This window comes from Trachemys scripta, chromosome 21 (genome assembly GCF_013100865.1).
Source record: "Trachemys scripta elegans isolate TJP31775 chromosome 21, CAS_Tse_1.0, whole genome shotgun sequence".
NCBI lineage: Eukaryota > Metazoa > Chordata > Testudines > Emydidae > Trachemys > Trachemys scripta.
In genome coordinates, this window is record NC_048318.1 from 17,014,152 (window position 1) to 17,036,147 (window position 21,996).

Below are 21,996 nucleotides of genomic sequence, written 5' to 3' on the forward strand. Positions count from 1 at the left end.
TTCCTCACTTGAGCCTGACTTCTCGGACCTTACATGTGTTTCTACAGTGATATGTCAAGTCCCCAGAAAAGGGGAAGCCCCCAAGATCCCCAGGCTGCAGCTGAGATGAAGAGGAGGATGGCAATTCTACAAAGCACACTCAAATACCCAGAAGGAGAGGATATGCTCCCCAGCTGCAGCTCTGAAGAATGTTTAGATCCAGGAGACAAAGCAGTAGGAAAGGTTTCCTCTACTAGTAAGTCAGTGACCTAAGCTAATTCATTGCATCCCTCTTCCTTCCTTTACCTGCTGAAGCTGTTTGATGCTGCTGTTATTGCCCATTTTCTCCAGGTGGGCTTTGAACGCCTGGATGCTGGCAGCACCGTCAGAAAAGCGGCGAACCGGGGAGAAGCGCTCAGTGGGGAGGTGCAGGGTGTTTGAGTCCTTGTAAACAGAGCTGAACACATGGGGAAGTGGGTTAGTGAGGCCAGCTGAAAAACAAACTCAGCTACAGAGACATTTTATTTACATCAGCTCTGCCAAGTTCTGCCTGCCCAGAAGTTCTGTTTCTGGGTGAGAAGTAAAGTGCCATTAGTTTATTCATCACCCACATGGTACAGGGTTAGCAAGTCCATTTTATGCTAGGGTAGGTAGATTTTCTCTAAGATTTTGCCAGTCTGATTTATATCCTAACTAGATTATAACAGGGGCCCCAGTCTGTAACTGGCCATACGACTCGGCCTGGCACTTGGTTCCCCCGACCTGCAGAAACCATTCAACTGCTAAGAACTGAAAGGCGTTTCTCCATCTGAGAGTCTTTTTCATTCACTATACTTTGGAGTTTACACAGTGACATTTTTGCTAAGCTGGAGCACCCCTATATTCCAGTGGGATGGGAACACTTTGTGCTATGAAAAATGGTTGCCTGTTCATCTATCTGAATTGGGGAAGTAGGAGCCAGTCAGGAGTGCTGCTGTCTTCGACGAGGTGATTCTGCTGCTGAGAACAGTTGTCTCTCTATGGCAAGGTCTGTTCGCTAAGGGGAGACCCTAACAAGCACAGCCGGAGCTTGCCTGCTCAGTCTAATGCTAAAATACAGTCGGACAGCACCCATAGGAATTCTCATTTAAACAAGTCCAGGAGCAGGACCAGCATAACAACCTCCCCCCCAGTCCTAGCCCAGATGTTTTACTTGCAGGTACACCTAGAGAGAGACGTCACTGAGAGAAGAGCAATCCACGGGATTTCCAGGAAAGGAAGAAAACTGGAAAATACTCATTTGTGCATCAAAAGGGGCACCAGTAACCCTCACATCTGTGGGGAATGGAGGCTTCCCATTCGAATGCCAATAAAGCTTAGACCATCACCTAGCAGTAAGACCTGCCCTCTCTCAGCACACACACAGGCTTCCAGGATCTTCCAACTTCCTAGATGACACATGCGGGTGAACCCATCAGATTGGTTTATTCCAAGCACTAACACACATCAGGCCTTGAAGATGAGGGAGTTTTAATCTGAACATGTTCTGCCAAATGTTGCATCTCATGTGACCACAGAGGGATGGATCTGGAGCGGAGGGGGAGGGGGTGTCAAACAAGGAAACTGCACTTGTAGGGGGCCCTCAAGACAAAACCAATAATGGCAAAACAAAAGTTTTAGAAACAGTTCTAAGTCTCCAGTACGTGCAGATAAAAACAGCCGTGTCACAGCACCAGTGGATCGGGGTGGATAAGATTCACACCCCAAGGGTAGGAAAGACACTGCTGACTACAGAGCTATCAGGTCTATCCTGCAGCCACTCTGAGCCAGAGGAGAGGCCGGCATCCACGTTCAGAGAGGCACTAAACCCATTGTGGAGGGATGATGACGACTTTGTTTCCAGGAACAAACTTCCCTTTCAATCTGGGTTCCCACATGTGAGTCAAACCCAAGCACACTCCTCCTCAAGACTACATCTTTAAGAGCATTACAAAGCACTGCTCTCTCTCCACCCACAAAGCAAACACTAACACATGAGGACCCAGTTAGTTTTCTGCCCAGATGGGTTTAGCTTTGTACCAATTCAATCCATACAGAAAACGAGTGGACAACAGTTTGGCTGCAGCAATGGTCTTTGTCTGTGAAAGGCCCTTAGGGAACAAGTCTTTAGAGCATCCCTGCGGATGGTTTGGTTGTAAAACAAACAGAAGATAATCGAGCTCCATATAGTAGTGCTTCAAACTGAATTACATTAGACAGACAAATTGGTACTTTAAATATTTGATGTATGCACAGAGTTCTCTGCTGAAGCCTGCTCTGAAAGACCAAACGGAATCTCTGCGGGAGAAGCTACCCCTAGCAGGAGGACAATTCTCATTCATGTTGTAACATTTCCAGGATGTCAGTTCCAGTTAGTTTCACATATTAATGTATTTCAATTCATTACGATTTTAGATATGTTCCAGCTAAGGTTAGAGTTGGCTGGCTGTCACGTTCCCTTTCTGCCAGTCAGCAAGCCAAATCTGTCCATCTGACCTTCCAACTCGGTACCGGGCATTGCAGCAAGTGAGGAGCATGAGCATTGTGCATCAGGTTCCCAAGCATGCTAGGGTGATGCACGGTAACCCTAACCCCTGGCTCTCCAGTCTGGCTTTCTAGACTAACAATTGTTGAGACCTTTTTAAGTACAAACCAGTTTCAAACAGACTACATTAAACACCAGAATAAAAGCTGACAGCTGTTCAGTAGGCAGTACTTTGTGGCTTACTGCAGGTTTTGCCACACTACACAACACAGCCTTCCACTAGCTCTGTCTGAGGTGTACAGAGACTTCCAGGTGCTTGGTCTGGGGCCAGATGTGATTTTCAAGCTCCTCTCTTTTGATCTCTGCAGGTCTGTAGTCCCACAGGCTTACAGGCCTCTGCTGTGACATGTAAAATGCTCATCATTGTGAATCTGGAATGAGCCAATGCTCTCCTGTGCATGTGCAAACAGAGGAGCAGACACATGATGAGAGATGAGAGCCAGAGGGGGCAGGGTAGGCTCATTCTAAAGAGCCTTACAACAATCTCTCAATGGCTTCGTTTAAACCTCCATTCTGAAGGGACCCTGGAAGCAGGACATACAGTATTTTCTGTTTATTTACTTTGCAACTGTTTTTCTTCTCTTCCTATAAAGCACTCGGTGACCAAAGAAATCTTCCTCCTCCTCTCCTGCCTCCCTACAAGTGTTTCTACCCAGGAGTAACTCAGGGTTTATCTTTTGTCTTCTAGAGTTCCAGCGTGGCACCAATGCCGACTCAGTCTGCTCAGAGTTCACCTGATTACACAGCGCCCAGCTCAGCAGGTATCTGGCTACAATAAAGAGTGCTTTCACAAGCTTGCCAGTGTGAGCTGGTTAGAGGATTTAACATGAGCACAAATCTGGTCTTCTCGGTAACTACTTTCTCAATTGTTCAGCAACTGAAATCAAAGAAATGAGCATGACAGTTTACACTTATGTTACACCCTCTGCTTTGGGGTCAGGGTGCAGTTTTTAAGCTGTGTCTGTGGCAGTAGGGTCTCCAATTTGCTGCAGCATCAAAGGACTCTGTAGAAATAATAGTTCTCCAAGTCAGGAGGGCCCTTCCTCCAGAATTTTAGCTCACTTGGATCCAGTTTTGCAGCAGTTCCCTCAGTCACAAAAGTTATAATTGTTCTCCCCCAGATTAGAAACAAAAAGACAAACGGGGAGCTTTGCATGGAGACTCTGCAGTGGAAACACACAACTCTGGTGCAGTGAGGTATCTACACCTACGTATAGTTTACTCCTGGTGCAGCCTTTCATACAGCATTCCACTACTGAATATTCCATAGCAGATTTACTACTCACTACAGGGTTGAGCCTTCCAGTACATTAACAAAGCTTTCCACTAAACTGGATCGTTTAATCTTAATCCCAGCCCCAGGGCAAAGGCAGCCATCCTGGCCAATCATCTCCAGCCACAGAAGTGGGACTGGAGGGGAAGAGCCAACTGATCCCTGCCCGTGAGTGCACCACGCATTTAGCAGCTGAGGAGCCAATATCTATCCAGCCAGCGTCTGCTTTGGGGGTCTGCTGCTTTCTTCTTTTAACCCCTTTATGCCAAGCTGGATTTTTCCTGCACTCCATTCAGACGACATCTGAGCGGGTTCCCTGGCACAGAGCTGCCCGAACGGCCGGTGCCATTACTCACCGGTGCTGATCGGGTACCAGGTGTGGAGCCCAAGCCCGGGATCGAAAAGACTGCTGTCCTAGCTGCCTCTGCAAGTCTGGAGGGATTTCAGCTGTAGGGTTGGTCATTGCCAGAGTGTGCCTTTTTGACCTATTTGCCAAGTATCTGCAACAAGCAGGAGCATATTTTATAAATGGAAGAGACTGACGGGAATACTCCAAAAGAAGGGAGCAGAAGCAGATAATCCAGAGTAATTAGGAAAGGAAAATGCTCGCTGCAGTGCTCAGAGCCTGCTGTGAGTTGTAGAACACCCGTGAAAGAGCAAACCGTACTGCCAATGTCTGTCCGATTAAAGGGATGTTAACTGCTTAGTGGAGGACTGAAGTCATAGCCAGCTTTATTCCAATGCCAACCTTGGTAAGAAACAGAACGACCATTCACCATCTCAGGAGAAAAGCCCTACTTCATCTCATGGGGGAATTCTCAAGCACATTCATTTAGATCTAGTTTCAGTGACTAGTTAGTTTCTGTAGGGATTCTTTCTCCTAAAGTGGTGCTAGTCTGAAGGGTAATAGCACTGTCTGCTTTACATCATATGCACTATGCCCATGGGACTGTTTGCGTGAGTAATGCTTACAGCTCGGCACCGTGCAGACAGACGCTGTGCACGTTCCCCTGCGTGGCTCAGCCTGCACACTTCAGTCCTCACCTGCAAACGTGCTCAGTCTGGAGTCTGAGCAGAGATCAGCACGCTGAATGGTCCCACATCGGATGATGGCATTTACGACATCGCTACCACCGCTGGAGATTAGGCTGCCCTTTGCACTGTGTGTGTGATCTAACCTGGATCTGAACGTAGGTTCAGAGAGAGGAACAGCGTGTGTGTAAAGTGCGCCATCTAGTCCCCACTCTTGGACATCTCGAGCAGAGCCTGGGAATCAGTGTATGGAGGCTGCACCAATGATGCCTAAAGCAGAAACGGCAAGGGACAGTGAGGAGCTAATTCAGCCCATTCCCTTCCTGGAGCCGCAGCCCTCTGAGAGCTTCCACCTTCAGCTGTAGACAGGTTCAGGGCTGGTTTGGGGATTTTTAGCCCTATTGTTCCCTTTGTGTTTTTGTTGGATGCTAAGGCAGGAAGGGCCTGATTCAGTGAGATGGCAAAGGGTGCAGCTATCCTCAGATATTCTTCAATCTTGGGCAAGCACCAGGTCAGCTCTCTCAGGTGCTAGCAGTGGTGGAGACACTGACAAGGTTTGAGGACAGAGTGGAATCAATGCCTGTACCTGGACTAACCCTCCCACCATTGCTAACTCAGGTGAAGCTGCATTGGTGATGAGTTATGGCTACAAAGATTCCTGGCCTCCACAAAGCCAGAGGGTAAAATGGGGGTTACAAATACTTCGATTTGATTTCTTTTTAATGTCTGTAACTAAAACCGGTACAGTAGGGAAAACAGCGGCACTTAAAACTATGGCTCTGCAAAAAGCATTATCCATTGACACAAAAAGCAGCCAGTTAACAGAATGCCGAGTACTTAGTGGTGTGGTGACTTGCCAAAATCTGAGCCATTAAATGTTTGAGATCCATTAGATGGAGACAGGGAGAGTTTCCCAAAGAGCTTCACAATTGTGGTTTGCTACAATCACTTTATTTCATGGCTCCAGGGAACAATCCAATCATGAACTGCAAGTGTTTGGCTGAAAAAAAAAAAAAAGTTTTGCAAGCTCCGAAGAGATGTGATTGTGCCCTGGGCACGGGGAATGGAATGCACACTATTTCAAGGTCAGGCAACCTAAGCAAACAAGGGCAAAAGTTGCTCTACGGTCATTGCAGAGGGCATTCAAACCAGTGTTCTGAAAAGATAAATATTAGCTCCTGTCCCTGGTGTTAATCCTGTTTACTCTTCTGCTGGTGATTAGTGGCATGTCACAGCGTAAGAGGGTGGGGAGATGGAGGGTTAATGTGCACCCATTAAGCACAGTTGAAGCCTGGTCCCGTCCAGCGGCTATGGAGAATGTGGCATAAGCGCACACAAGAAGGATTTGGGGGCAATAGTTTCAAAAGTAGCTAAGCCCCATTTTCAAGGGTGACTTAGGTACCTCAGAAACTGCATCCCATGGACTTACAGTGAGACTTAGGGTCCTAAGTCCTGCACACGTTTTTGGAAGTTTTACCCTTGGTCTCAAAACCCTACCTGCCAAGCCTGACTCTTGGAACCTCGAAGGATTTGGCTGAAAGCAGAGATTTTAAAATATGGGCACTCTAAGCTTGGGCAGATGAGGACACATTGGCAATTTGCCAAGAGCCGCAGGGCTGCATCTTATTTGCCCCAAACGGAAAAGGCTGCAGCTATGTTCAGCTTTACAGCCTGGAGTGGTGGCCCATGGAGACTGCAGGTCCCAGCTTGCAACTTCTGCTCAGATCGGAGCAGCGCCGTCACTGGAGAGTTCTGTCGCCAAGAGACAACGTTCAGCATCGACTGAGGGCAAGGCTTTTGTCACGACAGAGCATGTCATGCTGGGCCCTGCAGTGTCTGCGGGCCATGCCTCCATAATAAAGATGAGAATGACCATGGGTGGCACTGTATAGCGTCTTAGGCCACACTTTGGCTACCCAGAATGTGTAGACTCCTAACCACTGGAAGCAGAAGGCATTTTTTAATGTGTACCATGTTTGGCTGTTTTCTAAGGTCAAGTAGCCAAGGGAATCTTGGCACATGGCCTGGACAAGCCACTGTTGTACCCAAGTGTCCATCGCCATTAGAACCCTTCTGTTTTACAGCACTGAGACCAGTGGAGTTTACAAGGGATCTAGGAAATTATAGGGAATTAAATGGCATTAGCAGCAACTCCCTCACTTCTATACCTGCCTGCTGCCCACCCGGCAGCTATCTGCATCCTTCTTGGAAGGACAATATCCATAAAAGTTGAAAAAGAGCCTGTTCTCGCCAAGTTCCTGCCCACCAAAACTGGGGAGAATCCATGGAACTTAATAAGGAGGATCATCTGCACCAGTTGCTTAGCAGAAAAACTAGCTAAACAAAAGCTACACTGGAAGTATTAGCAAGGACAGTGTTAGTGTTTTCAGTACATACTTTGGCTGGGGAGAGAAGTGAAGTTTCAGAGTCGATATTGGACCACCTCTCACATGTCGGAGCAGACTGTTTCAGGACCTACTGCTATGGCTAGAAGTCTAAATGACTACAGATACCCAAGTTTTTATCAAACTTACTTCAAGGCATCAGAGTTGGATGTTTACTGCAGGTCTTGGTCCAAAAGCTGCACAGATAAAAGGAGACCACTTCCCCAGTCACTCAGCAGGGATGGGGGAGGGTGCGGTGTCTTAGCACTAACTAGGCAGGTTAGTTTGCTTTGCATGCTGACGCACCCTCAGCAAAGGAGTTTAGTGCTCAGAGAGATTCTGGATACCCTATTGTTCAAATAGCCTGCAGAATTTCAGGTTGTTTTACCGAGTTATTCATTTGCCTGTTAGCGTCAGGTAGGCTAACTGCCTGGTGTAAACAGGCACCCATAAAGGAAAAGTTGAAACCTTCACCATAATCAACACCTGCAGCTTGGGATGAGGTTGATTAGTTGGGTTTTTTATAAATCAGCTTTAGGGCACCACAGGATGAGCCTCTCCAGCAGCACAAGGGGAAAGGCCAACAGATGGGATGTTACCTCTGCACAGCTTCCTGATCCGGCTCCCCATCAGAGCTCTCCTCATCCACAGGGGTAACTGCTGGCACGGCCTGAGGAGAGAGGAAAGGGGAACCATGGGCTCCAGAAGGTGGCTTATTCAACATTATCTTGGGCTGCAGAAACCTGACTTTCTGGAAGAACATTTAAGTACCAGACATTTGGGGGCACTCAGAAACCTCCTCCAAAACACACCCTCACCATCGCACCCTTACATAGTGCAACCTATATAGGGGCAGCTTCTTGTGGTGCTAGCAGGAAATTCAGTAATACACATACCTCCAGGGGGAAGCACTGCCGACATTAACACCGGCAGATTTTCCTTTCTCTCAGCAAATAAAGCAAGAGAGTTGCAAAGCAACCTTAGCAAGAGAGAGTTACAAACATCATGCTCTTCTCAGCACTTCTGAAGAGGAGAAATATTTCAATTACTACTACTAAATGAGAAATAAAAGGCCCATTCAGCATCAGCACGTGACATTTCTCACAGCAGCAAGATGCCTGGCCTCTAGTGCTAGCAATTTTGTGCAGGTCATTAATGGAAGGAGGAAGATACTCAACTGGACAGTGAAAATAACATTCATCTTTGAAAACATACAGCTATGCCCCAGACACAGACACTTCCAATAGGAAGGAGACAATCAAACAGGGGGCTGGCTTGAGGAACACGTGTGCCCCCAACGGTCAGCACTACTCAGATAGGGGCTATAGCCAGACAGCCAGGCATGCCAATTCCAAACGCGGGGCTCTCTGGCAGCGGTGTCACGAAGGAGGAGACCAAAAGCCAGACGCTAAGCAAGCAGCAATGTCGAAGGATCTTGTGAGACAGGGAAGGGCTGCCGGGAAAGGAGAGGCGCTTGTGATGCACATGGTAACTGAAGGACCAAAGCAGTTTAAGTGCCAGGAGCACAGGCATCGTGGGAGACGGAGGCTACCAGCCCTTCTATACACTGCACCGAGGAGACAAGACCAGTCAGAGCACGGCCAGGAACTTGCTGATACTGGCAGTGAAGCCACCCGTCTGTTTTAAAAGGTTCCTTTGAATGCCGCTTCAGCTTTGCCTCTGGAGAGCAGGTAGGTAGAGAGGGCCAAGGGAAAGAGTGAGGAAACCCTCCCAAAAGGGAACATCATTGTAGGATGAATGTCCCTGAGGAAGGAAAGGAAAAGCAAATGGCAGGTGGCGAGTCCCTGCCAACGCTGGGAATCTGGCATTTCATTCCCTGTCCGCCCCCGCAGTTCTTTCGCACACGCCACTCCTCCCCCCCTGCTTTCACTGCCAGCAAGAGGACGGGTTTGTAAACACGCCACCAACTCTGTTCTTCCTTTGCTACTTACTGGCGTCATAGTGACGAGTGGGGAAGGACCTCGAGGACGCTTCAGCAGTTGTTGTGCGTGCAGCTGGATGTTGGCTCCACCGTCTGAAGCCCGCCGCCCCAGAGGGCCCATTCCATTCAACAACTGCAGAGTGGGGGGCTGCAGCAAGGACTGCTCCTAGGAAGAACACAGGGGAGTTATCACGGAATACTCCTCCTCTAGTGCCTCCCGATAGAGGATCTTAGAGCTCTGTATAAATACCAAGGAAACAGCATCACTGGCCTTGGGTGAGGGGAAGGATCTTCCACACCTTACTCCTGGGGAAACTGAGGCTCAGAGTGGTGGAATGACCTCCTGAACTTGATCAGTGGCAGAGCTGGGAGTAGAACCCAGATCTTCCAACTTCCAGCCCTGAGTTTCAGCCACAAGGCAGGCTGGGCCTCTGGGTTTCACACACTTAGAAGCCAAGGACCACGGCGTGATCTGTTACTAAAACCACTGATCTCCCGTCCCCATCAAACGAGTTTCTGAATTTCAAATTGTGGGGTGTTTGTTTGCACTCAGAACGACACGAGGGACAATCCCAGCAGTAAGCGACAGCCAATAGAACTAAGGTCCAGGCTCAGCGATCAAATCGATCATTAAACCTACAGACTCGGGGCGTCTCCAAGAGCACCAGCCTGTATCTCTGCGAGGCACTGGCTGCAGTTGTGGGGAACATACATAGCAGTTGGTACCTTGTACTCCAGCTGGCCAGTTGGCTGCAGGTTCTGCATAGGCAGCATATTGTGCATGAAGTTCATGTTTGGAGTCACCTGCAGGAACGGTGCCTGGGGAGTGACACGAGGGAAGCCTGGCAGGAGCTTCTGGAGATCTTCCATCACTTCCGTGCTGTGCAATCACATTCAGAAACATGGGACTTAGAAATAACCCAAGCAAACCAACCTATATGCTTGCTACTGTCAGCTCTACTTCTCACTGGCTTTCCCGGTGGATTTCTCCAGCTCAGGAGTGGGGCCTGCACCTTAAATGTAGCAAGTTCTTCCCTTAGGTTCTCAGAATTGGGATTTTCCAGCGCTAACCATTGATGTAAAATACAATTGCACTTGGCATCATGACAGTCTCTAGACACTAAGACATTAAAAATAAAGTGGCTCATAGCTTTCCGACCTCCTTTGCCTCTCTGGCCAACACGGCCCCCAGTTAAAAGCTAGCCAGAAATAGCAACTGATTCATTGGGGTAAGGAGGAAATTGTGTCCCTGCCCGAGAGGCCTGCCAAACAGGTCACTGGGAAAATGGATTTTTCAAGTGAAAAGACATGGATTTCTGCTATTCAAGTGGCACCCGACTCCCTTCCCCACCCAGCCAAAATTATGCTTTCAAGCAAGAATCCCACCCTGCCATTCCATTCACCACAGAGCTAGATATGCCGGGAGCAAGAAAGCAAAGGGATTTCGCTCCTAGATATTGAAGGGTGGGGTTTTTGACGTGTGTTTTTCCCATTAAGATATGAATCCATCATTTTAGTAGATTATATAAAACCTCTGACCTTTCAACAGGAGCAACCCAAAGGTGTAAGAGCGTCTTACAACCTCCAAATCAAAGCACTGTACCATACCCAGGTGCCTCCAAGAGGCCATTAAAATCCAGAGAAACATCATCCATGAATTCATAGAGAATGCCACGGGGGTGGAGAGGGACCCTTAAAAAGGCAGGAGTGGGTTCCTTTGCTCCCACTCAGGAGAAAGAGCCCGATACTAACCGTGGGTCTGCGACTCCAACAGTGTGCCTTCTCATTGAGAGATAGCGGACCAGGGCTTCAGGGGATGGCTCTTCTCCTTCGTCACTGTCCAAGTTCATTGTTCCATCAGTCTAGGGTGGGGAAAAACACAAGAGGTTTTGAAAGCAGGTGCCAGAAGCCCAGCGTGTCACTAAGAAAGGGTGCTCACAGGAGTCAGCAATGGAAAGCAACTTGCCTCTATGATCTGGTTCTCAGGGTTGATGAGCTGGACTTGTGGCACATTGATACTCACGGGGTTGCCTGCCTGTTCCGCCTGCAAAGCAGAAGGAATCAAAACCATGAACTGGGGGGTTTCTTTTCCATTTTAAAACCTGCAGCAAAGTCCTTCAGGTTGTGACTCTTCCTACAGGTCAGCTACTAACAGCCCAGTGCTCTTCGGGGGGGGAGGGGGAATCGCCTTCTTCCAAACACATTAGCCACTTGCAGACGGGATCCCCACTCCACCCTCCTCCACCTCTCCCACCCATGCTCCCTTCTCAGACTCCTGCCATTGAACCTCAGCTGCATTCCCAGATGCTGCACAGCAGAAATTGGAGCATTTTCATGAAAAGCAGAACAGGGTTAGGCTCCAGCAGCACGCTGGTACAGCCACTTGGGGCTGAAGGGGGGAGATCCAGGAGCCAGTTCTTAACTGTTCTTTTCAGCCCACCCCCAGGAGCTCCTCTCTCTACTCCCTGCACCTCGTGCGCCCCTTCTCACAGCCTGACCTCTGTTAAAGCAAGTGTCTGCTCCTCAGCCGCTCCTGCTGCCAATGGCAACAGCTTCCTCACACCAATCCCAGGTCACTGACTCTCCGCTTCTTAACCCAGAACATCCCCCCCTCCGCCCTTCAGCCATACGGACGTCTGCCACGGCATTACAAGGTAACTAGGTGCAGCGGGTTTGCATGAAAGACACTAGACTGAATAAAGTTGCCGTCTCCTGGCCAGAAAGTTGCAAACCAAGAGTACAGTAACATTGACACACATGAAAACCTCCCACACAGGCAAAGACTCTTCTCATCTCTCCTTACCAGGGTGAGGACGTTCACGAAGGAACTCAAGTTATTTTACTTACCCAGCTAAACAAACAAGCTCTGACCAAGTTGAGCTTTGCAAAGCTGGGGGAAGTAATGACTAACCCTGCAGCGATGAAACGACCCCATCTATGTGGAACCCACCTGGATGTTAGCTGGTGTGGGGAAGGCCATGGTCCGTGGCACACTGGGAGGTGCTGTAATGCGCAGATTCTTGTGTCTCTTTAATCGGTCGCACAGCAGGCTATAGATTGCACTGTAGTGATCATAGGCATCTGTCCTTAGTGACTAGCAAGGGAAGGATAAGAAGAGATTTTTTTTTTCTAGTAATGAAAATAAATCCCCTCCCCCCGCAGACCCACTCTGCAGAAGAAAGTGTTAATTGGCAGGTGTGACCAGCCACCAACATGACATTTACCAGCTGCGGGCGACAGCCCAGTAACAGAGGACTTGCAAGCTGGTTGGCGTTACCTGTAGCGTGCGCTCTTTGTCCAGCCCCATCTCCACCATTGCTAAGAGCACGTCTTCATTCAGTGGTTCCATCTGCCTTTCAATCTTCAGGTGCTGACATTCTGCTATTAACTGCCAGGGCACAGAAAGACAGTCAGTGCTCAGCACCCCAAGGGCGGCCAATGTTCACTAGTGGAGCACGCCATAAACCACCAGTGCCACAAGCCTACAGCTGGAGCGCCCGCGACCCATGCTGCAGCTCGGCACAGTATCTAAACACTGAGGGTACAGTGGCCTGCCTGGGCAAAGCAGGAGCAGAAACAGCACCTCACTTCACACTAGCATGTGATCTTGGGGGCCAGCTATGTCCCATAGCCAATGTGACTGGAACCAGGATCCCAGTGGCCTGGAGATACCGAGACTAAGAGAAAGATGTAAGATGATGAACGATCTAGAGCCCAAGAGAGGAGAGGGCACTAAGACAAGGACGACAGCGAGTAAGCTGCATGGCCCATGTGGGGAGAAAGAAATACCAGCATACTTGCACTTGGGAATTGTGAACTCTTAACACAGGACATTCATTTGGTTTTGAGGGTCCTGTGGCACCTTTAAGACTAACAGAAGTATTGGGAGCATAAGCTTTCGTGGGTAAGAACCTCACTTCAGTTCTTACCCACGAAAGCTTATGCTCCCAATACTTCTGTTAGTCTTAAAGGTGCCACAGGACCCTCTGTTGCTTTTTACAGATTCAGACTAACATGGCTACCCCTCTGATATTTGGTTTTGAGCCGCTCTAATGGTCTCCAATGTGCACACAGGGCCAGTACTCAGCCCTCCTCCCTAAAGCCCGCCTACTGGACTCCCCACACCCTTTCTGCTTGCTCACCCTGTCAAACTCTGCATCAGCTTCCCCAAGCTTCATCCACTTGTGTTTGCAGATCTGTTCCATTGACAGTCGCTTACTTGGGTCCAGCACCAGCATGTGGCGGATCAAGTGCTCACATTCTGCAAGAGAGCAACAAGAAAATGAGTAATTCAGTAGCAAAGGGCAACACCTCCCCAGGGACACAGCTTTACACTGTGTCGAGAACAAGGGTAGATTTTCAAAGTAACAGACGAACACACTACTCCGTCTACAGGGTCATTGACAAACATGCCTTGTGTCAGGCCTGATTCAGTCATGGACACAAGTGTGGGATTAAATTCCAGACATTTGTTGTCTGAGTTTAGCATCTACAAGGACTAGGCACACGCTCCGCCCAAAGCAAAATTAAAACAAGATCTCCAGCTCAGCATAGTTAAAGGGACCCCATGCGGCACTGTGCAACAATAGCCCTCAGTCCTCAGCTGACCAGAAGTTAGTGACTGCAAGAGGTTTTGCAAGGCACAAGGGCAGAAAGACCCCAACGCCCAAGGGTCATCAATGGCTTCTGCCACTCAAGAGCATTGGTTTTCTTTTCATTATGGTGATGTGCAAGACAATGTTGGTGCAGACCCTGGGTTAGTACAGCAAAAATCAACTTTCGAAGTCTGTGGTAACATTTTCATTGGATTTCGGTTTTGCAGAAGCTTGCTTTGAAAGCATTGATATTTGGGGCCAAATCTGTCTGTAGATCTTTAGACCTGAAGAGCTCTGTGTAAGCGCAAAAGCTTGTGTCTCTCACTAACAAACAGTTGGTCCAATTATCTCACCACCTTGTCTCTCAAATATCCTGAGACCACCCGGCTACACCACCACTGCATATATACCTTTAATTCAGTATACGTCCCCCCCATAAACCACCCAATACCAAAGTCCAGTTTTTGAATGAAAGACGAACTCACTCTTTCATCCAACAAGCAACCATCAGAATCTACCCTGTGATGTTTGTTACAGCCTGTAGGTGGCACACGTCTACTCTCCACCTACTTGTTTACTCTGGCAATGCAATAGGGCCCATATTTCAGGGTTGAAGGGCAAACCACAATCACCATCTAACAGGCTGCCAAGGCAGGATTACCAAATGCAGGCTTAATGCAGGAACACACATTTCCCCAACTTCCTTACAATAACAAGCACCACCACACCTGACCTAAGCTCACACCACGTAAACTGATGACAAGTTCAACCTGAAGCCAGAGAAAGTGTCTTATTTTCAAATTAAATTTTCCATTAAAGCATGCTATAAAGTATGAGCTGGAGTCTCCCCCAGTAAAGATGGAGGCTTGTCTGTAGTTAACAACAAATTATACATTTTCATGAACATTATTTTTCCTATTTACAACACAAGGATCTCTTAAAAAAAAAAAAAAGAATGAACACAGTATAAAATTAAGATGCAAATTCACAGTGCAGATGTTTTAAAAAAACAACAACTATCAAACTGGTTCAATAAATTAAGTGGCAATTTAGATGTAAAGGAATAAAACACAAGTTGTTCCTTTCACATCAGGCCTAGCCATAAGCTGCTTAGTTTTTAAATACTGACTCTTTCTTATCTCAGCCATTAAAAATGCCCAAGCACCACACTGAATTCCCCTTGTGCAGCCACTGCCAACTGCAGCAGCTACCGCTCACACCACTTATCTAGCTCGCACATTTGCCAACTGAGCCTTCAGAGCAAGAAAAACCTCAACATATTTCAGTGAAAGAAGATACACAGGGATCATTTTCAATGGAGACTGCAAGGCACCAGCCCTTCGACAGCAGAAGTATGCAGTTATGAATGAATCCGGGGGTGGAAGGGCGTGGTGTTACTGTGTCTCATCTCTAAGTGAGGAGCATTGTGGCTGTCCCAGAGGTTGGACAGATCTAGGAGTGCTTTAGATGCTCTACACATTTTAGTACACTATTTCTGCCTCAGTGGAAGTATTCAATTTCTTTCACTGAAGTCTCAAGGACTCAGGATGGAAGCATAGCAGTTAACAGCTAAGCCAAGTGACTGCACATCACAGGGCACATACAGGGCAAGGAGTGATCAGCACATCAGGAGATAAGGTGGGTTTTCATGTGGCTGATGCATGCCAGTTGTCACATGGTACCCAAACCAGTTTGCCTAGGGGTCTGTTCCCAAGCCTGCTACTGACTCTGCCCGGGCAAGTCACCACAGCTGTCTGGGCCGGTCTCCTCGTGTGTAAAATGGAGAGGACATCCCCTCCTTTGTAAAGCACTTTGTGAGGAAGACTGCTATTGAAATGCTAGGAATTACTGCTATATTACCATTGTTCTAAGAATCCCTAAGGCACACAGAGCTTCTACAGCTTCTGAGCACAACGGAGGGGGACAGAAAAGGACAGGAGGAGCCTTACTTCTGCATTTGGACAACATACAAGTGCAAGAGGACATTTAATGAAGATGAAAAACAAGCCATTTAAAACTGATAAAATAATGTTTTACAGAATCCATAATTAACCTGTGGCATTCTCTACCTCGAGGTATCAAAGCTGAGGATCTTGGGATGATTTACAATAAAGGATTAGGCATTTATAAGGACAATGGGAACACGTGGGATAAGAGAGAACATATTTTTAAAGGGAAATAAACCCTCATTCCTTAGGGCCTGAGCCACTGTGTAATGAAGGTTAGGAAAAAGCTGTCTCTGTGAGCAAGTTATTCCATCACTGCCCCCTTGGGAGTTTCTTGCACCATCTTTAAAATCAGCTAGTGCTAGTCACTGTTCGATACAGGATTCTAGAAGGGATGGACGGCTTGTCTAATCTAGTCTTGCAAGTCTAGACCCAAGTATCTTCCCATGATACACTTTTTACAGCTTTGGTGGGTTTAAAGAGAATTTGTATCCGAATGGGGCTTTGTTGGAGTTTAATAGAGACACAAACGGGCATTCCACAGACACGAAACAAATGAAACTGAAAAAGCAGCCAAGGGCAGCGCAGTCACCACTGCCATCCGCATTACAAGACCTTGCAAATACAGCCATCATGGGACTGTTCCCAGGAGAACTCCTAGGACTCCTAAAGCAAGGCACCGAGAAGAGGCAGAGGGTGAAATTAACTCTCTTTAAACCCTTCATTGTCAAACCTAATAGGAGACAGCTGGTGTGGCTGAACTGTCGCTTCAAGTGTTGCAGGCTGAGGGCAGAGAATGCCATGAATTCTTCATGGTCACATGAAGTTGCACAGTGCTTAGCAAAAGCACAAGGTACTTGTTAACCAGGAGGCTCAGAAGGGATCTGCTGGAGAGAGAGAAACCAGGGCAGTTTAAGCACCTGTAAAGCAATCCTAGCTACACACAGCTCTTCAGCCACTTCTGTTCTCCTACTCCTGGAGCTGCTCAACATGCCTTTTCAAATGGCTCACCCCACCCCTCCAGGCATTCCCGCCCTCCCCCTTTCTGCAATGTGTCACTCATGAGCTAAGACTTCAAAGACAGCCTCAGTCTGGAGAAAGCCCAGAAGGAAGAGGAAATAAAGCCTCTATTAAATCTCTAGAACATCTGCTTCTGGCAAAGGGGTTTATTTTTCATGAAACAAAAACACTGAAACAACATTAAGGCTCTAACTTAAATCAACCAGAGCAAGGACATGTAGTTAAGGGTGCCACTCTGTCCCTTCCTCGCCCAGCTGTGCACTGCAAAGATCTCAGACCATCAGATGCTCCTACAGCTGACATAAAAGTGGCTTTGCACTTTCTTTTATGTCACTCCCTATGCAAGAGCCAGGTTTCTTTCCCAAATCCACATCTTTGGTGAACCCTCCCTACAGAGGTCTCTTGACTGACTAGCTCTCCATGGCATCTTGCCTTGGCAGTGATATCCCATGCATCATTCCTGGATTAGACTAATTTCTCTGCCTTCCCTTGTTTTTGTGACATACCATGTAAGTGGGCCACAAGGAATAACTGAAGAAGTCATTGATTAGTACATATCAATGAATCAAGAGCTTGTGTGGGGTGGGGTGGGGGATATAAACGACAGTGACATTTAGAATTCACTGGCTTATCTTTGGTTTGGTGGCAGTTAAGCTCTGGAAACTCAAAGCTTCAGGCTGGGAAGCCTCAGATTTAGTAGGCAAGCTAAACTGTATGGGACACAGAGACCAGACAGGCTTCTTGTGACTCTCCATCCTGCAGAGATATTGCACCAGAACAGGGAGAAGGGTCTTTTGTTTAAGAGAATTAATGAGAAAGCCATTCACATAGAGCTAAGATCAACGGCTTCCCTGCCTCCAGCCACAGGCTCTTCAGAGCACAACTCCAGTGTATTATGGCTTAAGAGCCTAGCAGAAAACTTCTTTAGGAAACCAACCTAAACAAAGGAAGGTACCATAATCATCTGTGGCTGTTGGATTAACCCAGGGACTCTGACTTCCCAAAGGGGTTGCTGTGCTCCTGTACTCTGCCACAATTACTTTGGATCTGACAGCTGCTATCTTGACACTGGAAAGTTGCAAGCCACACCACTTTGCAAAACTGGCTTGGGAGATCACAATATACTAGGAGACAGATATTAAATGCTATGCCAATTAATCCCCCTCATCATCTAGCCTGAAGCCCTGAAAGGAATTGAACTAGGCCCAGCACATCGAAGATGGGCCTTTTGACTGGCTTCTGTTTCAGTCTCTAACACACAGCTCTGTTCTTGATTAACTGAACTCAGGGCTCAGTGGTGTCTCCACACACAGAATCATAGAATATCAGGGTTGGAAGAGACCTCAGGAGGTCATCTAGTCCAACCCCCTGCTCAAAGCAGGACCAATTCCCAACTAAATCATCCCAGCCAGGGCTTTGTCAAGCCAGGCCTTAGCAGTTTTAGCACGCAGCTTTAGCAGTAGCCGTGCATGCTGCATTCGCCAAACACATTACAAATGAAGCTACTTGCAGCCCCAGTGATAAAATGTTTATGTTGTGTTGCTTGTAGTTCAGTCACAATGAAGTCTAATCAATAATGATTCAGCCATACTGTCCACTGGAGATCTCTATTCTCTCTGGCAGCGCAATTATTCACTGAAAATTAATTTTCCTTTAGTTAAACATGTGCCCTTTAATGTTGCAACTACAAGGTGGGTGATCTGCTCTTTGAGTACAGTACCATGCTGTGCATTCGCAATCAGAGGATTTGTGTGCGCACACAAGTATATCAAGACGGCTGGTCTGAGGTAGGCACAGTGCCGGCAGGAACTGGGAAAGCTTCCCCCTCCACAACTCTGCCAATCCATTTTGATCCTGCACTAAAGCAGCCCCCGCTGGGCTGATTCCTACCCACACACAGACCTGCAGTCCAGCCCAGGCTGTCCCTCCTCCGGTGCACCTTCCACCTCTCCCAGCCCTGACCTGCAGCTGCTCTGCGGTTCCTGAGCTTCTCTCCTAAATTCCGACAGTGCTCCTGAGTCTGGGTTTGCAGCACCCGCCGCTATTCCAGGCTGAAACCTCCGATACGCAGTCACTGTGCATTATGCCGAGCAATGAGATGTTTTAGAAAAATGGGGAACTCTGCTGAGCTCAGCAAACCTCCCTCAATTGGAATCTAAGTCAGGGTTTGGACCCCGGTCTCCAGAAGTGACAGACTACATCATTTAGGGATTGCGTTGCTAAAATCAGCCCGACCAAAAAGCAGAAATTAAATTCCACTTTTCCTCCTGGAGAGCAAAGCAACCTGAAACCACCTGCCCTAGGCCCCCTTTTCAGGCAGATCTGTTGATGGGACCTGCCTAGCACAAGTGGCTATGAAAGGGCCCTTAGCCTGAGAGCAGCTTAGAACCAACGTTGGTTTTACTAAACTCCCGAAAGTCTAAAGCGAAGGGAAACATTTGCCTTGATGTGAAGGGGCTTTGATAACATGCCTTCCCACAGCACATATGTAAAAATGGACGCTGCTTTCCTGGAAACTGAAGCGGTTATGTAAAGCTAGTGACCTGTATAAAACCTTCCCCCATGTTCCCGAATGAGAGAGGCTAGGGAATTGCATCATCATCATCTTCTGAAGAGCCAGGACCACAGCGAAGTTATCTATCCACCGGTGCTACAATGGCAAAGAATCATGAAGCAACAGACTAGAAAAAGCAACATGCTTCTCCTCCTCAGTTGTACTCCCTACAGCAGCATTTCAGCCTGGTCGCACAAGGACACTGAGAGCCTCACCAGCACCCGAGCATTACCTAAGGCACATGTAAGTTACAGGAGATGCTGAACACTTCACTTTACATCCCCTCCTTAAGTCAAACAGTTTTCTATGCTGCTCTTATGCCCCTAAGGCGACTGTCCTGACCTCTGCCGTGTCTAGCGCAGTCTAGTGGAACTAAACGGAGAACAATTAGTGGGTTTTTTAAGAATTTCCTCCCCCGTTCTGGCTAGCTGTGTGAGTCTAGCATTCCCTTTCCCTGCCCCTTACACTAAACCCAGGTGGCCCAAGAACTGCCCAAGATTTAACTAACTGTGATTAAGGCTGCAGCCTTCTGAAAGGGTAAGCCTGCTTCATTTCCAACCAATCTGTCAGCTCTCTCTCGTTCACAGATAGGGCTGAATGGATGTTCGTCTCTCAATGCCCATAACACAGCTCAGAACTGCAGGATTAATGTCCAAGGTAAGGTGACTCGCTTTATCTGCTTCTCTGGAGGTATGTGTCTATGGGGGGTTCATTTTGTGTTATTTTGAAGTTTCTCTCCACATTAGGGGCCAGATTCTGGCCCCGTAGTTGTGATGAGCAGCCCCATGAAGTTATCACTCAAGAGCTCGTCTAGACAGGGAGGCTGCTGTGCAATAAACCAGGGTGTGAATAAGTGTCCACACAGGGAGCTTATTCCACACCAACTCCCCGTGTAGACACTCTTATACCACACTAAGAGTGCCTTTGTGTGGGTCAGCTTAATCCAGTTCCTAAATGGACTAACCTAACCTGCTCAAAGGCAGTCAGTGCAGAGTAAGGGTGGCCACATGGGAGCAGGTGTAGAAAAGCTACCGAGCTTTAAATTCACACCTTCGTTTATTCAAAAATAGCTTCCCCGTGTAGACAAATCCTCAATGTAGGAGGGCAAAACATGGCTCCCAGTGGCACAGCTACCATGCCAAGAAGGGATTACTCCTTCTTTGTTATAGGAAGGTTTGTGAGTGAAGATCACTTTGCTAGTGATACAAAAGTTTGGGAGAGTTTCCTAGCTGCAACATGGATCTGATCATTAGTTCCAAACTTCTGCTATCGATTAGTTGGGGACTCTGGTGGAAATAAAATTCAGTATCAGCCAATCTAAAATACAAGGTACAAGAAAGGAAGCATGCGCATGTGCACACGCAGTTAAGTGTCAAATTAAAAACTGGGGTCAACTTGTGAAAGACAGAGAGATTAAATTAGAGCTGAGTACAAGCTGCCTACAATTTAGCACAAACATATCTGCCCTAATCTCCTCCACAACTCTGACTGTGCAGTCCAGGCTTCCGCGTAAGCAGCAACTGCCAATGGTGTCAAACTATACAGGGAAGATGTGAGATAAGCAAATATGTACACAGGAGTAGGACAAAGCCTCTCAACTCATCTTTTGACCCCAGATTCCCCAAGATGAGAGCCTGGTGAAGTAACTCACCCACTTGGCTTTCAAAGTATTTTGTGCATACAGAGAAGAGAAGGATTCAGGGTGTGCAGGAAGTATGCATGTCTTTCCCTTTGTCTCTTCCCAATGTGTATCCAAATGACTTCTCTGGTACTTGAAAAGCAACCAGTGTATTTGAGATAATTAGTCATGAATGTGAACTAGCATGCCCTGCCAAGGTGAAAACACTGATGGAAACAGCATAGCACTTCAGTATTTTTATGTCCTGTCTAGTACCGTGGGAAGATCAGGAGTGACCTCAAGATGACATGCATTAAAAACAAAATACTTAAAATGCACTCAGAGCAACTAACATTAAGAATTTACGGCAGACGGAACTGTGGTAATCTGCAAACCAGTCTCCTGAGGGCGTCTTTGAGAAGGAACATTCAACCCTAAATTAACACACTAAACGCCACAGCTTTATTAAGGAAGCACTGCTTATTAATAATGAAAGCTCATGTCTAAGTCATCTGTGTACTGTACAAGTGTCATTTACAGGACTGATGTATGCGAAAGGCTCACTTAGACACTATCTTGCAGACTTGCTAAGACAACAAGCCGCTCTGGACATATTCCAGCAGACGCACAACACTCCTCCAGCTTTCACGATGCCAGGGATATTTCAGCTCTTGAGAACCAGGTCACTAGTGGTCACTGAAATGCAGTGAGAAAGAGAACCAGATGCGGCCAGTCCTGAGACAGATGGGAGTTATGCACAAGAATGTGCTGCCCTAGCAGCAGTCCTTGAAGAAGGCTGCACAGAGCACTGTCCCTAGCTGCAAGCAGGATACTGTAGTTTCACACAGCTAATGTGTATGTGTGGAGAGAAAGGTGGGGGGGAAGGAGGAGAAGGAAAGAAAACACTATCTGCAAACTCCTGCTCAGCGCTTCAGTCCATCTACCTAGTGAAGAAATGGATTTTTCAAAAATCCCTGCAGCCTCCCACCGCTTGGCAAAGGAAGTGGAGATCAATTTACAGATATCTCCCGGTTCCCAATAGCTATATTGGCATGTACATAAAGTCAGCAACATATTTAAGTAGATCTAA

General features: G+C 47.5%; 1 protein-coding gene across 6 annotated transcripts in view; it reads right to left on the bottom strand.

Annotated features, from left to right (window-relative positions):
* SIK3 (SIK family kinase 3) overlaps positions 1-21,996 on the bottom strand; it is a gene marked incomplete at its 5' end in the record, with an annotated part of 146,374 nt that overhangs the window by 15,100 nt on the left and 109,278 nt on the right. For 5 of the 6 annotated variants that reach the window (XM_034754709.1, XM_034754707.1, XM_034754705.1 and 2 more), the window contains 10 exon segments: positions 286-436; positions 4,172-4,315; positions 7,831-7,901; positions 9,184-9,339; positions 9,900-10,053; positions 10,926-11,035; positions 11,140-11,217; positions 12,124-12,267; positions 12,451-12,561; positions 13,316-13,434. In XM_034754709.1, the coding sequence (XP_034610600.1) occupies positions 286-436; positions 4,172-4,315; positions 7,831-7,901; positions 9,184-9,339; positions 9,900-10,053; positions 10,926-11,035; positions 11,140-11,217; positions 12,124-12,267; positions 12,451-12,561; positions 13,316-13,434 (1,238 nt within the window). 6 annotated transcript variants of the gene reach the window in all.